The following is a 14190-nucleotide window of genomic DNA, read 5'->3' on the forward strand; positions in this document are numbered from 1 at the left end:
GTGACCCCTCTCTTCCCTGCTACGGCCCTGCTGTAGCTAAGGCCGAGACAAGCTGCTTGTTTCACAGTTGATTTTCGGTGTCCTCTAATTCAAGTGAATTTTTTCTTTGTGACACTGAGGGCCACAGCTGCAACTTGCTGCACCCAGTTTTCAGATGATTTCATACAGATTATCAAAGAGAAATACACCCAACCACTATATTTTCTTGTAGTTGTGTTCTAGGACCTAGGATATTTTACATCAGGGTTTCTCAATGCACCACAACCCCCTTCTCACAACAAAAATTACCATACGACCCCAGGAGGGGGCACTGAGCTCGCCCGAGCCCTGGTGACCCAGGTGGGGATGGAGAGCCAAAACCCAGAGGCTTCAATCCCAGGCAGGGGGCCTGCATCCTGAGCCCCACTGCCCAGGACTGAAGTTGTCGGGCTTCGACTTTGGCCCTGGGCAGTGGAGCTCGGGCTTTGGCACAAAGCAGTCCAAGCCAGCCCTGGTGACCCCATTAAAATGGGGTTGTGACCCACTTTGGGGTCCCGACCCACAGATTGAGAACCGCTGTTTTACATACATAGGGCTGCCATATAATTTACTATTTTCTCTCTTCGGGGGAGGTATTGTTCGTGCTACTGACTTTTTTAGACTTACTACTTTTTTCTGTATCAGCGGGGTAGCCGTGTTAGTCTGAATCTGTAAAAAGCAACAGAGGGTCCTGTGGCACCTTTGAGACTAACCTCTGTTAGTCTCAAAGGTGCCACAGGACCCTCTGTTGCTTTTTACTTTTTTCTGGCCTTACACTTTGTCTATTTATGGGTTTGCTAGCATTTATTTGTCCTTTACCACAGATGACAAAATGCAGTTAGACAGCAGATACCTCAGGTTTGGTTCACCTACAGTAGGTTGCTTTATCATACTTCACTGTTTGCTGCTTCATTTGTCTTAAGAAGGGACTATATTTTAAACTCATTTATTGGGGAGGATGCTTAAATTATATCTTAGCCCAAAATTTAACTTTGTGTCTGAAAACAATTTTACTTAATTCATTCTATCCATGAGTATTCTTACAACCATATTTGAGCACCCACATTACCCCTTGAAAATCACATCTGATGTGCTTTGCAATGCATAAAATCACCAGACAAATATGAAATACAGCGTATTATATGTCTTGCTGCTGCTTATGCTGATCTATATTGTGCTAGTTGTTCTGAAGAAGCCTCTCAGAAAACAGTTAAGATGCTGGTATTTGCTATGTATTGTTGGAATGCCCTTGAGAAAGATCTAATGTGGCTCTGCAACAAATTCTGTAAAACATTGTCTGCAGCTCAGATAAATGGATTTAAGCTAAACCTCATTCAGTATTATGAGATGATTCTCTAGAGGAGTTTTAATATGGTTACTTAACATGTGTAAAATGGTCTTAAAAGGTTGTTATATGGAGGCCGATTATGTTAACCACTTTTAAACAATATTACTTTATTCTTAGTTTAAAGGCCCATTTAGGTTTGTTGGTAATTTGTTTAGAAGCGGCTTCCAACAGTTTAAGGCAGGGGTCGGCAACCTTTCAGAAGTGGTGTGCCGAGTCTTCATTTATTCACTCTAATATAAGGTTTCGTGTGCCAGTAATACATTTTAACATTTTTAGAAGGTCTCTTTCTATAAGTCTATAATATATAACTAAACTATTGTTGTATGTAAAGTAAATAAGGTTTTTAAAATATTTAAGAAGCTTCATTTAAAATGAAATTAAAATGCTGAGCCCCACAGACCGATGGCCAGGACCCGGGCAGTGTGAGTGCCACTGAAAATCAGTTGAAAATATGTTAAGGCCTAAACTTATTATTGTATCTGAAACAGGGATCGGAAACCTTTGGCACATGGCCCATCAGGGAAATCCGCTGATGGGCCGGGACGGTTTGTTTACCTGCAGCGTCTGCAGGTTCGGCCAATCGCAGCTCCCACTGGACGCACTTTGCCATTCCAGGCCAATGGGGGCTGTGGGAAGCGGCGGCCAGCACATCCCACGCTGCTTCCCGCAGCTCCTATTAGCCCAGATCCGGAACGGCGAACTGCAACCAGTGGGAGCTGCGATCGGCCGAACCTGCAGGCGCTGCAGGTAAACAAACCGTTCTGGCCCGCCAGCGGATTTCCCTGATGGGCCGCGTGCCAAAGGTTGCCGATCCCTGACATTTAAATAAAAAATAAATACTGTATATACGCATAGGCCGAATTTTTTTAGTAAATAAGGGAAGCACCAGAGAAGGGGGTCGGCTTATGAATGGGTATAGAGAGGGAGAGGTGGGACAGAGGCCCTCCCTCCAACAGAGGGAGCAAGGGGAGGCAGCAGAGCCAGAAGGGAAGAGGCGGGGCCAGAGTCTCTCCACTTCTGGACACGCTGCTCTCCCCCCAGCCTCCGAAGCAGCTGCAGCTCTGGGGCTGGCAGGCTGCAGCCGTGCCGCTCGGCTCCACCCACCAGAGCAGGCGGTGGCCGCACGGCCTGGTGTAGCAGCACAAACAGCAACTCTCCACTTTTGCAACTAGTTGCAGCTTCCGCCATGCAAAAGCTAAGGTTACTGGGCATGCTCAGTTCGGGTGAGCATGCTCAGTGCACCCAAAGTAGGGAATTGGGAGAGGGAGCTTTTTGTGTCATCACAGGTGCCTGCTGGAACATGCTGCGGCTGCGCCGCCCGGTCTGGCCCGCTGGAACAGGTTGCGGTCGTGCTGCCCAGCCTGCTGGAGCAGCTCCAGCCAGGCCAGAGACATCCTCCCCAGATAAGGTGGGAAGGGATGGGGGTCCCAGGCTAGGGGTGGGGCCATGTGGGGTTATTCCCCTGACTCCCAGCTTCTCCCCCCTTACTCCCCCCCCCCCCCAAAAAAAAAAAAAAAAACATTTCCCCACCAGTTGCTGTCCTGGCCCATCAGGGTAAGCAGCTGGCACGCCAGGACACTTTGTTTACTTAGGTTTACCTCCATGACTGCGGACACTCAAGGTAAACAAACCATCTCGGCCCGCCAGCGACTTATCCTCATGGCCCAGGAGCCAAAGTTTGCTGATCCCTGAATTATAGGGTCGGCTTATGAATGAGTCATAAAATTTTCCATTTTTACTTATCCATCTTGGCGGGGTCGGCTTATAAACGAATCGGCTTGTGATCGAGTACTGTAACTCCTCACTTAACGTTTTAGTGTGTTCCTGACAAATGCAACTTTAAGTGAAACGATGTTAAACGAATCCAATTTTCTCATAAGATTTAATGTAAATGCAGGAGGTTAGGGTCCAAGGAAATTTGGGGGGGGCAGACAAAAGGCATTATATACTGTATATAATACCGCTTCTCTCCAGCCGGCTTTGAAGGGGAAGGCGACGCTTCTTTCCGGCCGCTGGCTGCGCAGCTGCCTCTGCTCCTTCATGGGCCGGAGGACTCAGGAGGAGCAGGGGCAGCCAGCAGCCAGAGAGAAGGGTGCATTCCCCTTCAAAGCTCTGCTTCTGTCTGGCCGGCTTTGAAGGGGAAAGCGCTGCTTCTCTCTGGCCGCTGACTGCGTGACTGCCCCTGCTCCTCCTGAGTCCTCCGGCCCATGCTCGCAGGGCTGCATTCCGAAAGGGGCTTTAGAGCTGCAGGCCAGGGCCCCGGGGCCTCCTTAGCCCAGAGCCCTGCAGCCCCTAAAGCCCCTGCATTCCGGGTGGCCCTGCCTGCTGGGGGGGGGGCAGCTTCCCCGCTCACTCCCTCCCTCCCAGAAAGTCCTAAGCGCCGCCAAACTGCGGGGGAAGCGCTGGGAGGAAGGGAGGGGGGAGGAGGCGGAGAAGAGGAACTTGTGCAACGCTCCCTTGTAAAGTCAGCCAAAGGACATTATAAGGGAGCATTGCACAACTTTAAATGAGTATGTTCCCTAATGGAGCAGGGACGTAACTTCGAAACAACGTTAAGCGGGAGGACGTTAAGTGAGGCGTTACTGTATATACGGTATGCTTAATCCATGAGCCTCTATCAAAAACTTTTGAGTTAAAGGCTGCTTTTCTATATACGGAATGATTTGGGGGGGAAACAGCCAACTTCTGAGGTTAAAATTTAATAATATGGCACAACAGGTTATATGCTGTACTATGGGCTTATTTTGTTTAATTAGAAAAATTGATATGCTGTTTTGTGTGTTTAATTAAATTCTAGTTAACATCCTAATACAGCAGGAAACAAATCATGAGCAAGTTAATTATCTAGTAAATAACCACGATATCATACACTATTTTCTAACATACTAAAAATGTACAATTAATAAGAATCTGAAAATATTAAGCTACTGTATATAATTATAGTGTACCCACCTAAGTAGCAAAAAAAAAAATTACTAAATCTAGTGTAAAGGCTCTATTTAATTGTAAATCAACATGTTTTAATTGTCACATCAGCCAGTGTGAATGATCTTTTTTAGAAAATAACTTAAGTACAACTGGAAAAGTTGATTAAAATTGCTGATTTAAATCGAGACTTTCCACTTGGTGATTTAAATCATAATTTAATTGCACGATTTGAAGCACCTTGATTGAAATCAATCCATCCTGTTAAAAATAGTTCTCAAGCCTAGGTTAGACCTAGTTTCATTCATTAGCATTAATATTTTCAACTATGTTAAAACTCAGTTATTATTAACACAATTCTTCCGCAGATGTAGCATGGCTGCCCAGTTTTGTGTAGTTTTGTGACATTTCATACAAATTATTTAAATAATTTGCAAATTTACAAATAATTAGTAAATAAACAGAGTTCTGCTTCTGACCAACACACTCTTCCCTAAGCAGTGGTGAGAGTAGGACATGGAGCTCTATAAAACCTGGCAGCTGTACCTGGAGGGAAGGGATGGAGGGGGTGCTGGAAAGTGTCTAGGATGGATTAAGATGTTGGGGCAGGAAGCTGGTACATGCTGGGATTACTGGGGTAAGTGGAGAGATTGTGTGGAGGCTGCAGTTGCTGGGACTCCTGTGGTGCATGGAAGGATATTTGATGGGGGGAACTGGTGCAACTTGCTAGGGGATAAGGATGTCTGCATTCCACACCTGCCACTGCTGTCACCACTTCCCAGATGTTCCTTCCTGGGCCTTGCTTTTGTTTGACTGATACTTGATGTTTCTTTTCTTTTGACCTGATCTGAACAACTCTTCAAATATGTATGTTTTGTTATTTGTTTGGTAGTTGAATTTATGTGTGAGCTTGTCCTTCACTTTTCCTCGGACATTTTCATTTCTAGACATCTTTTTTAGCATTTACCTTCTTTAGAGAAAATGATGTACAAAATTGTGCACTTTCAAGCTTGTAATTCCATCAGAAAAGGTTAATTTGATACCTGAAATCAGAAGAGTGAAGACAACAATTTATTAATGTCAACATTCATGAAATGGATTTACTACTTCACATGCACAGTTTGGTTATGTGTAATTTTCATGAGGCAGTATGTCAGCAAATATTTAATAATCCTTTCTTTTGGCTTCATTATGCCTACTTATTCTTTTTGCATATAACATACACAAAACAACTACATTAAAAGGGCACTATTAAGGTTTCAATGTTAAGCATTCAAACGTTAGGAGATGCTAGAAGTAAGGTTCCTTTTATAGACACAATGTTCATCTCTCTACCAAATTTTAAGTCCCTGCTTCAAAGGATCTGTTAAAAGAAAAGATTGTTTTGCCCATGTTAAAAAATTCTTCCAATATATATTTCCTTAGCTCTGTTCCTAGAAAATGCTGAACTATTTTGGCTGAAATTTTCCAAATATTTCAACCCGAGACAGACACCAGGCATGGAAAACTTCAGCCCAAATGGTTAATATTTGGTAAAGTGTTAAGTCTCTGAAAACAGGGTCTTATAATGGGAACTTTTGGGCAACCTTAATAATAAGTAGCATTAGCCGCCCTGTTTATAATTGCCTGTCACATCTGTAGGATACTTTACTCATTTAGGTCTGATCCTCCAAACATTTATACATAAATTTAACTTTACACATGTGTAATGCTGCTGAATTTAAGTTGTGAAAAGTTGAGAATGTGCATAGGTGCTTTCAGGATCAGGGTCTTAAACATATATATATTTTTAAATAACTGATAAAAAATGGGCATGCATTCAGTTACACTGATCAAACAAACCAAAATGGGTAACATATTGACAGTAGTCAATATAATATATTGCTTATTAACCCTTGCCTCTTTCCTGTGTCTTCCAAAATCACATCTTATAATTCTGGGGCAGGGGCAACTCTGACATGAATCACCAGAAATATCTGGTATTGAAGTGGATTCATGGGTCTGTTGTCTTGGTTCATTTCCTTTCCATGCAAACAAGAAGCTGAAATGAGAGACAGATCAGTGGTTGCTTTGTAAATTGAATGTGAAGAAATGATGAGTTGTGTAATGTCCCCATTAATCTTTCTCATTCTTGTCTAAGGCTACGTCTACATTACGGGTGGGGGGATCGATTTCAGATACGCAAATTCAGCTATGGGAATAGAGTAGCTGAATTCGACGTATCTGATCCGACTTACCCCGCTGTGAGGATGGCGGCAAATCGACTGCTGCGCTCCCCCGTTGACGGCGCTTACTCCTACCTGGGCTGGTGGAGTACACGCGTCGATTCGCGGATCGATTATCGCGTCCCAACGAGACGCGATAAATTGATCCCTGAGAGATCGATTTCTACCCGCCGATCCGGGCAGGTAGTGAAGACAAGCCCTAAGACTTGCCTAATAAAAGTTGAGCTCCTAGATGGCTCTGGTTTATTTTGCATAATTTAAAAGGTCACAGCTCTTTAATTGTAGATGTAATTTTCTCTCAGCCTTCATTTATATGGCTTCATTGTACCTGATTTTTTTTTTTTTTTTGTTCTAATTCTTTGGCTGTAATAAAAGTTCACTGTACCTCTTCCCAGCCAAATAAGTTTCCCTTCCTGTCTGCCTTAAAAATCAGTGTTTGAAATTTCAAAAGGTCCTGTAGAGTTTATGCCTCAGAATGCACTGTGAAATTATAAAAGCCCAGTAGTGTCAGAGCCATTCAATCCTGTGATATCAATTATTCATTTAGACCATAATTCAACAAAGCACTTAAAACACATGCTTAAATCAATCTTTATTCAGCAAATCATTAACGCTTGTTCTTACGTGCTCGGCTGTGTCAGGACCTTTGTTAAATCATTGTTAACTCCTATGTAGAGACAGGACTGTTTGAATAAAGTTAAATCCAGCGAAATACATATGTTGATGATCCCAAAGTGGTAATGTTCTTTTAAAGTGTTTAATCAAATATCCACACTAAATCTTGATGTTTAGTTGCAGGTCCAGTATTGCCTCCTGGCTACAAAAAAAGCTCAGAAATGCATGATAGTGATGAAGGCTCCAAGTCTCCTCCTCTGCTCAGAGAAGCAAATAGAGATTCTGAAGAGGAGCAGGACACTGATCCAGTACCCAAGTCAGTCTGTTTGTGTGTGATTCATGTATTTACACTGGTAAAATAAGCAGAAATTGGACCACTTCATACAATGAGTTGACTGAATTAGCCCAGATGCAGAATCGGAAAGGGGCTTTATTATGCAACTAAAGAAAGCAAATGCCACACCGAGATAAAGTCTGCTAACATTGTCTCCTCATCCTTTCCAGGGTGATAGTGGCTGCCTAATCTGTGTGTCTCCTTAGATTGTGACTGGCTTGTTCAGTGCAATCTGAATTGTTCATTTCATTTTAATTTTGTATCTAGGTTGACGTGTCACTTAACTTTTAGATGGTACTTTTAATTTGTGAGTATACACAACAGATGTGGATGATAGGCGCTTTATTAGAAATCTGAAAACTTAATATTGCGTGAATTCTGTTTCGAAAGTACAGCAAGTTTCCCTGCAGAAAGTAATAAGCAGCTTGTTAGTATAACTACATTAAAGTTGCTGTGATGGGCCTGTTCATGGAAGTGTATTTTGATAAACTATATCTTTGCTAGCAATAAGCAATGGATCTATAATAGACTTTGGGTGGACTGTGAATTTTGAAATTAGTGTTTCCTAATATAAATGTATATTAAGAAGCATATTGGAGGTAGAAATGAAATTTTGAGGTTTTAAAAAAAAGAAAAAGGCCAAAATTTTCAAACTGTATACCTGAACTTAGACTCCTATATCCATATTTAGGAACTTAAATAGAAGTGGCTCAATTTTCAGAAGTTCTCTAAGCACCCACAAATCACATTGAAGTTAATATCTAGATGTGCTTAGGGTCTTTGAAAATTAAGCCACTTCTAACTTTAGGCATAAAGTCTTGAAAAATGTGGCCTTTGACTCTACATGAATATAAACATACTAATGGGAGATACTGCACCTGTTTTAGGAACAGGTATATGGTAAAAATAGTCAGATTGTCATAACATCAAAGTTATAGATCAAATGGATGATCGCAGGGAAAATTAGCTTACCAATGACACAGTGAACAATTTTCAACTCCCATTAGGCCTGATCCAACTCCGATTCTCTGACAAGTTAATAGGATTCTTTCTGTTGACTTCAGTGGGAACTAGTTTGGGCTTCTAGATGCAGCGTTCATGTTAAAAATGTTTAAGATAAACAGATAATAGAGTTATCTCCTTTTTAGACTATCTATTTAACTTAGGTATTTGTAACATGCCTATCATCATAATACTGTATATAGGGACCAGTCTGACTCCCATTGAAGTCAGTGTAAAGAGTCCTGTGCGTGATCAAGCCCTTAACAAGTGAGGGTATACGATTATTTTGATTTGAAGGGCGGAAATTTTTTTTTTAATAGCAAATCTCAGCATACTGCACATATTCAGATTTAATGGGACTAGTCAAATGTGCGAAGTTTAAAAACATGCAAGTGTTTGCAGGATTGGAATCTTAGAGGGCATTATACTATTTCCATGTAATGATCATTAGTGTAAATACTCCCTACTTTTCCCCCATGGTTTTATTTACTGATTGTTCAGTCTAAAATTCGATTTGGAAAAGTACTAGTCAAAATGTATAGAATGATGGTAAAAATGTAGCAAGAAATATGCTGGTGTTAAAATTACTTTATGCATGCAAAACAAGCATTACCGTGTTTTACTATTTGATTTTCTCTTTCTGCACCAATAACATTTTTTTAAAATGTCACTGCAGTGTAAGAATGAGGCTTACGCTAACAAATATTTAATTGCTCCAAATTATTTCAGATTCTTATGCTGTGTTTCCGTGGTAACAGCAAGATAGTACATAATGTAAGACTTTTGGAAATCATTTTGTTTTTTTTTCCTTTAAAGTGTAGATAATTGCCATCTATGTCAGCGTAATTATTAAGCTAAATCACTGTATTTGTAGAAAACAGAAAAGAGCTCAGGAAGATGATGATGACAATGATGGCTTTTTTGGACCTGCTCTTCCTCCTGGATTTAAAAAGCAGGATGATTCTCCAGAGAGGTAATTAAAGCGGAATAGTGTTCAGGCTTCTCTCGTTAGAGCCACAAAATATTTTATTGAAAATAATTGTTTTATCAGTGACTACCTTAGTTATACTTAAGATTTATGTGATTAGAATTCCTTCTTCCACATAGCAGTGTTCCTTTGTAATTTGAATACAAAATTCCCCATGTATCCTCTGGAAAGTCGAAGAGAAGAGGAAAATTGTATAAGAACTGTCTCATCATATTTTGAATATCAAATTTCTCCCATCTTCTAAGATAAAGCTCAAAAAGAGTATGCATGTTAAACAGGCAAACTGTTGTATAGAATATGCTTGTGTTTTTTCAATATTTATTTTGAAGATTTTATAGGTATTGTCTAATACCTATAACTACCTTAGGCCCAAACTCTATGAACTCCTCAGGCGCAGGGCCCACCTGCATTGAACTCATTGCAGGACTGCGACGTTAATTTGTTTCTATGTAATATAATATGATATATATTATTGCAATGGTTGTTCTGTTAATACTTTGGGATCATTAGTTTTCTTCATGTAAACAATGCTGAATGGAGTATGTTTGTTAAAATCATATTTTACTAAATCAGCATTGTTTATAGCCTCTTTGTCAGAAACAAAGCCCATTCAACCACACTCAATGATAAAATACCTATTGGAGAAATCTAGTTGTTAATTTTCCGTTCAGAATTTGTTAACTGCATCTGACAGCCTCCTAATCTTCACATCAATCTCCGCTCTTTCCAGTGTAATTCAAAATGATATTCTGTATGAAAATCACTACTTTCAAGAGAACATTAGTAGATAAAATGTTCAGCAGAAACTTTCTTGCAGATTTGCTTTTGACATCTGTGCTGTTTGCTTCCTCAGTGCTAGAAAGAGTCAGTAGATAGAATGATCCAATATTTACCTGTCAGAAATAATGTCATTGTTAGGAAGATGAGCCAGTCTGTTGCTGAACAGTTCTGGTTGTAGCATTACTGTCTGCAAGAAATTCTGTAGTTGAAAGTGTGTCTCAAATCTGATAACTTTTATTGAGAGAGGATTTCTCTATATTAAAAAATACGACTGTCTCTCCTCCAGGTTTAAATCTGTTGATGATTTGGGGAAACTCTCTGTGTACAATGTATAAATTCTGGTTAATTTTATGAGATTGTATCATTGAGTGCTGCAATGTGTAGTAGGTCTACCATGGGCTGCCAGGATCCATGACATCTCTCTCATTCACACAAACCCACCAGTCTGGAAGAAATTACAGAACAAATAAAATCATTAATTTTAACAACTGAACTCTGGCTGAACAATGGGTATGCTAAGGATGGTGCTTGGCAGAGCCCAAAACATGAGCTTTGTGACCTAGTAGTTGGGGCTAGCAGCAGAGTCAGGGTTGTGGTCACACCCGTGGTCAGAAATCACACCAAGGGTCAAAGTCAGAGTCTGCAACTTGGTCAGGGCAAGGAAGCAGGCAACAGGAACAAGGCAGGGTAGATAGCAGGGACCTGGTCTCAGAGATCTGGGCATCAACAGACCTAATGACTAGTTGCTCAGACAAGGCATGGGACAGGACGTCTTGTACCCAGTGGTGTCCAATCGGCTGTCAGCTGTTAGTCATCTGACCATGCTGAGTCAGTGGGTGTAGCTTCTGGGATGAGGTATTAGCAGCAGTTCTGTTGTCCACCCTTGTAGCTCAATGGTGCAGAAGATAAGGCTGTTGCTCAGCAGCCCTGGCTTTGAGACCTATGGCACCTGACAGTGTCTGAGCTGTGAAAACTAATTCTGCCCAGGTTGTCTGAAGGGAAGAAGGTTGGAAGAGTGGAAAAATCCCTTAACAGGAAACCAAAGAAACCAGGTGGTAATACCTTTAAAAACTCAGAGGGATTCAGACACAAGGAGAAGCTTGGGCAGGAGAGGGGAACAAACAGAACTTGTTTTTGTAGCAAAGGGGACCTTTGACTGTGGGACGAGCCAAGGTCAAAGGAGGCTGGCTGGAGGGAAGAGAGGGAGACGAGACTAGAGAGATTCCATGTTCCAGAGGAGAAGCCATGTGCAGGAGAGCAGAGAGAGAGGAAGGATCCCAAACTCCATAAACAAACACTGAGCCAAATCCCAAAGAATGCGCAAGAGAGGTGAGAAAACTGAGGCAGGGATGGCATGCAGGTGTTGTATTGTTTTGTCTAGATATGTATATATCTTGTGCTGTCTGTAGTAAAGAGTGGCTGGTTTGGGAACTTTTTCAAAGCCTGTGTATTGTGTGCTTCAACTATCATGTCCCTAGAGAGGTGAATATAAACTAGATTTCCCACAAAGTTGGCGCTCTGGGAAAGGCTGTGCTTATGATACTGGAGAACCTGGGGGAGCTCGCACGAAATACAGGGCATAGGCAGTTGAACATTCAGAAGGGGATGTAAGCTGGAAAATCTGCACATCCAGAATGTGGCCAGTGACCCAAAGGACTCTGCTTAGACTCAGGAAGCTTAAAAGCACATAGGCTCAAAACAGCAGCGTGGTGAGTGTCCAACAGGCAGAGTTATACCAGAGCTGCCACATCTTTAATGCAATAAAACTGTCTCCAAATGTGTAGTTAAAAGTAGTATAAATAGCTGGTATAATTATTTCAGGATAACATATGGTATCTCAGCGCTTGCTTTCATTATAAAGGCCATTACCCGCTGTCAGGGTTCCCTCCCCTCTCTGAACTCTGGGGTACAGATGTGGGGACCTGCATGAAAGACCCCTTAAGCCTATATTCCACCAGCTTAGGTTAAAAATTTCCCCAAGGCACAAATTCCTTTCCTTGTCTTTGGATGGTATTGCTGCCACCACCAAGTGATTTACACAAACATTCAGGGAGCGGCCACTTGGAGCCCTAACTCCCCCAAAATATCTCCCCAAACCCCTTTGCCCCCTTTCAGGAGGGGGGGAGGGGCTTGAGAATAATATACCAACCGATAGGTTAACAAAGTGAGCACAGATCAAATCCCTGGTTTTTAGGACACTGAAAATCAATCAGGTTCTTAAAAGAAGAATTTTATTTAAAAAAAAAAAAAAAAAGTAAAAGACTCACACCTGCAAAATCAGGATGGAAGATAACTTTACAAGGTAAATAAAAAGATTTAAAACACAGAGGATTCCCCTCTAAGCTTGACTTCAAAGTTACAAAAACAGGAATAAATCTCCCTCTTAGCATAGGGAAAATTCACAAGCTAAAACAAAAGATCATCTAACGCATTCCCTTGCTATTACTTAGAATTTCTGTAATTTTTAGATGTATCAGTTCAGGATCTTTTTAGGAGCTGGGTTACCTGCCTGGTCTCTCTCTTTGTCTCGAGAGGGAACCAACAAAGAGAGCACAAACAAAACCTTCTCCCCTGCTCCTTTCCCCCCCTCTTCCCCCATTTGAAAGTATCTTCTTTCCCCATTGGTCCTTCTGGTCAGGTGCCAACTAGGTTAATTGAGCTGATTAACCCCTTACAGGTAAGTGATTCAGTACCTCTGGCCAGGAGGGATTTATGTTATTGCATACATAAAGTTTGTTACCCTTCCCTTTATATTTATGACACCTCTCATCCTTCAAATCCCTCATCAAGGAATGATTTGTGCTGTCACACCTGAAGTCAGCCAGACAATGGCTAGGTGGGGCAGCAGCTAGGGAAAGCAGATTTTATTATGTATTAATTTGGTTTTTTTTTAAATCTTTAGATTATTTGGGACCATCTAGTTGTGCACATCAATAACAACTCTATGTGACTGTTACCCTTCCTTTCCCCCTTCTTATTGTACAAACTCAAGTAAATGTGAATCAGCACCCGGCATGGTGGGGTACTACCTGGGTACTACCACAGCACAAATAATACTGAAAACATGTTTCATTGGACGAGACGTTCTTTCAGCCATATACAAATAGGATCTCTAATAAAACAGCCAAAGTGTCTGATCCTGAAAGCTTTACACAGTAGGTCCTCTTGATGTCGACGGGACTACGCATGTGAACGTGGCTAGCAGGGTTGGGCCCACAGGGGGAAAGGCAGCCATTTAAAGGTGAACTAGAGAGCAAAGAACTGTGCACCTTTCACTTCTACTTTCTGACATAGAGTAAATTCCGCTTATTAGCAATCCCTCGGTTGCCAGCAAAAGGTTGGTACTGTATTACTGTCAGTTGCTAATAAGCAAAAGGCAGGTTTTCAAGGTAGTACCCAGGGAAAGAAGCACTTGGACATGCCTTTCCTGGCTGCAGTCCTGTAAGCCTGGCTGCAGGTAGGGCAGCAGCAGGGATGGAAGCTGCAGTCTGGATGCTGGGGCTTTCTCTGGGGATCAGAGATGCTGGGGACCCGTGGGGCTGCACCATACCTCTCCCTGCACTCTCCAGGGGTTGGGGCTCAGCATGTCCCAGCACTTCCTTTCTTCAACAGTGCAGACCCCCAGCAGGGCGCAGCCTGGAGAGTGCAGGGAGTGGTACCATGCAGCTCCGACATCTCTGCTGCATTTCCCCTCTCCACTGTTTCCCTGACCACAGCTTCCTGTGCCAGCCCGCAGCCACTTACCTCCTGTGTGGTCCCTGTGCACAGGATGATTTGCCAAGCTGCTGTCCCAGAAGGAAGTACTGGGATGGACTGAGCACCGGCCACAGACAGTTTTCCAGGCCTGCCGCCAGGGAAGCATGTTCGAGCCCTGCAAGCTTGTGTGCAGGGTGTGCACAGCACATCCCAGTGGTTCCTTCCCTGACTGCAGCCCTGCAAACCTGTGTACAGTTAG

At 42.2% G+C, this 14190-nt stretch overlaps 1 protein-coding gene across 1 annotated transcript in view; it reads left to right on the forward strand.

Annotated features, from left to right (window-relative positions):
- Nucleotides 1-14190, forward strand: part of GPALPP1 (GPALPP motifs containing 1) — a 30636-nt gene that overhangs the window by 452 nt on the left and 15994 nt on the right. The window contains exons 2-3 of the mRNA XM_054014302.1: nucleotides 7309-7447; nucleotides 9342-9440. Of these exons, the coding sequence (XP_053870277.1) occupies nucleotides 7309-7447; nucleotides 9342-9440 (238 nt within the window). The remainder of the gene's footprint in view (nucleotides 1-7308; nucleotides 7448-9341; nucleotides 9441-14190) is intronic.

This window comes from Malaclemys terrapin, chromosome 1 (assembly GCF_027887155.1).
Source record: "Malaclemys terrapin pileata isolate rMalTer1 chromosome 1, rMalTer1.hap1, whole genome shotgun sequence".
NCBI lineage: Eukaryota > Metazoa > Chordata > Testudines > Emydidae > Malaclemys > Malaclemys terrapin.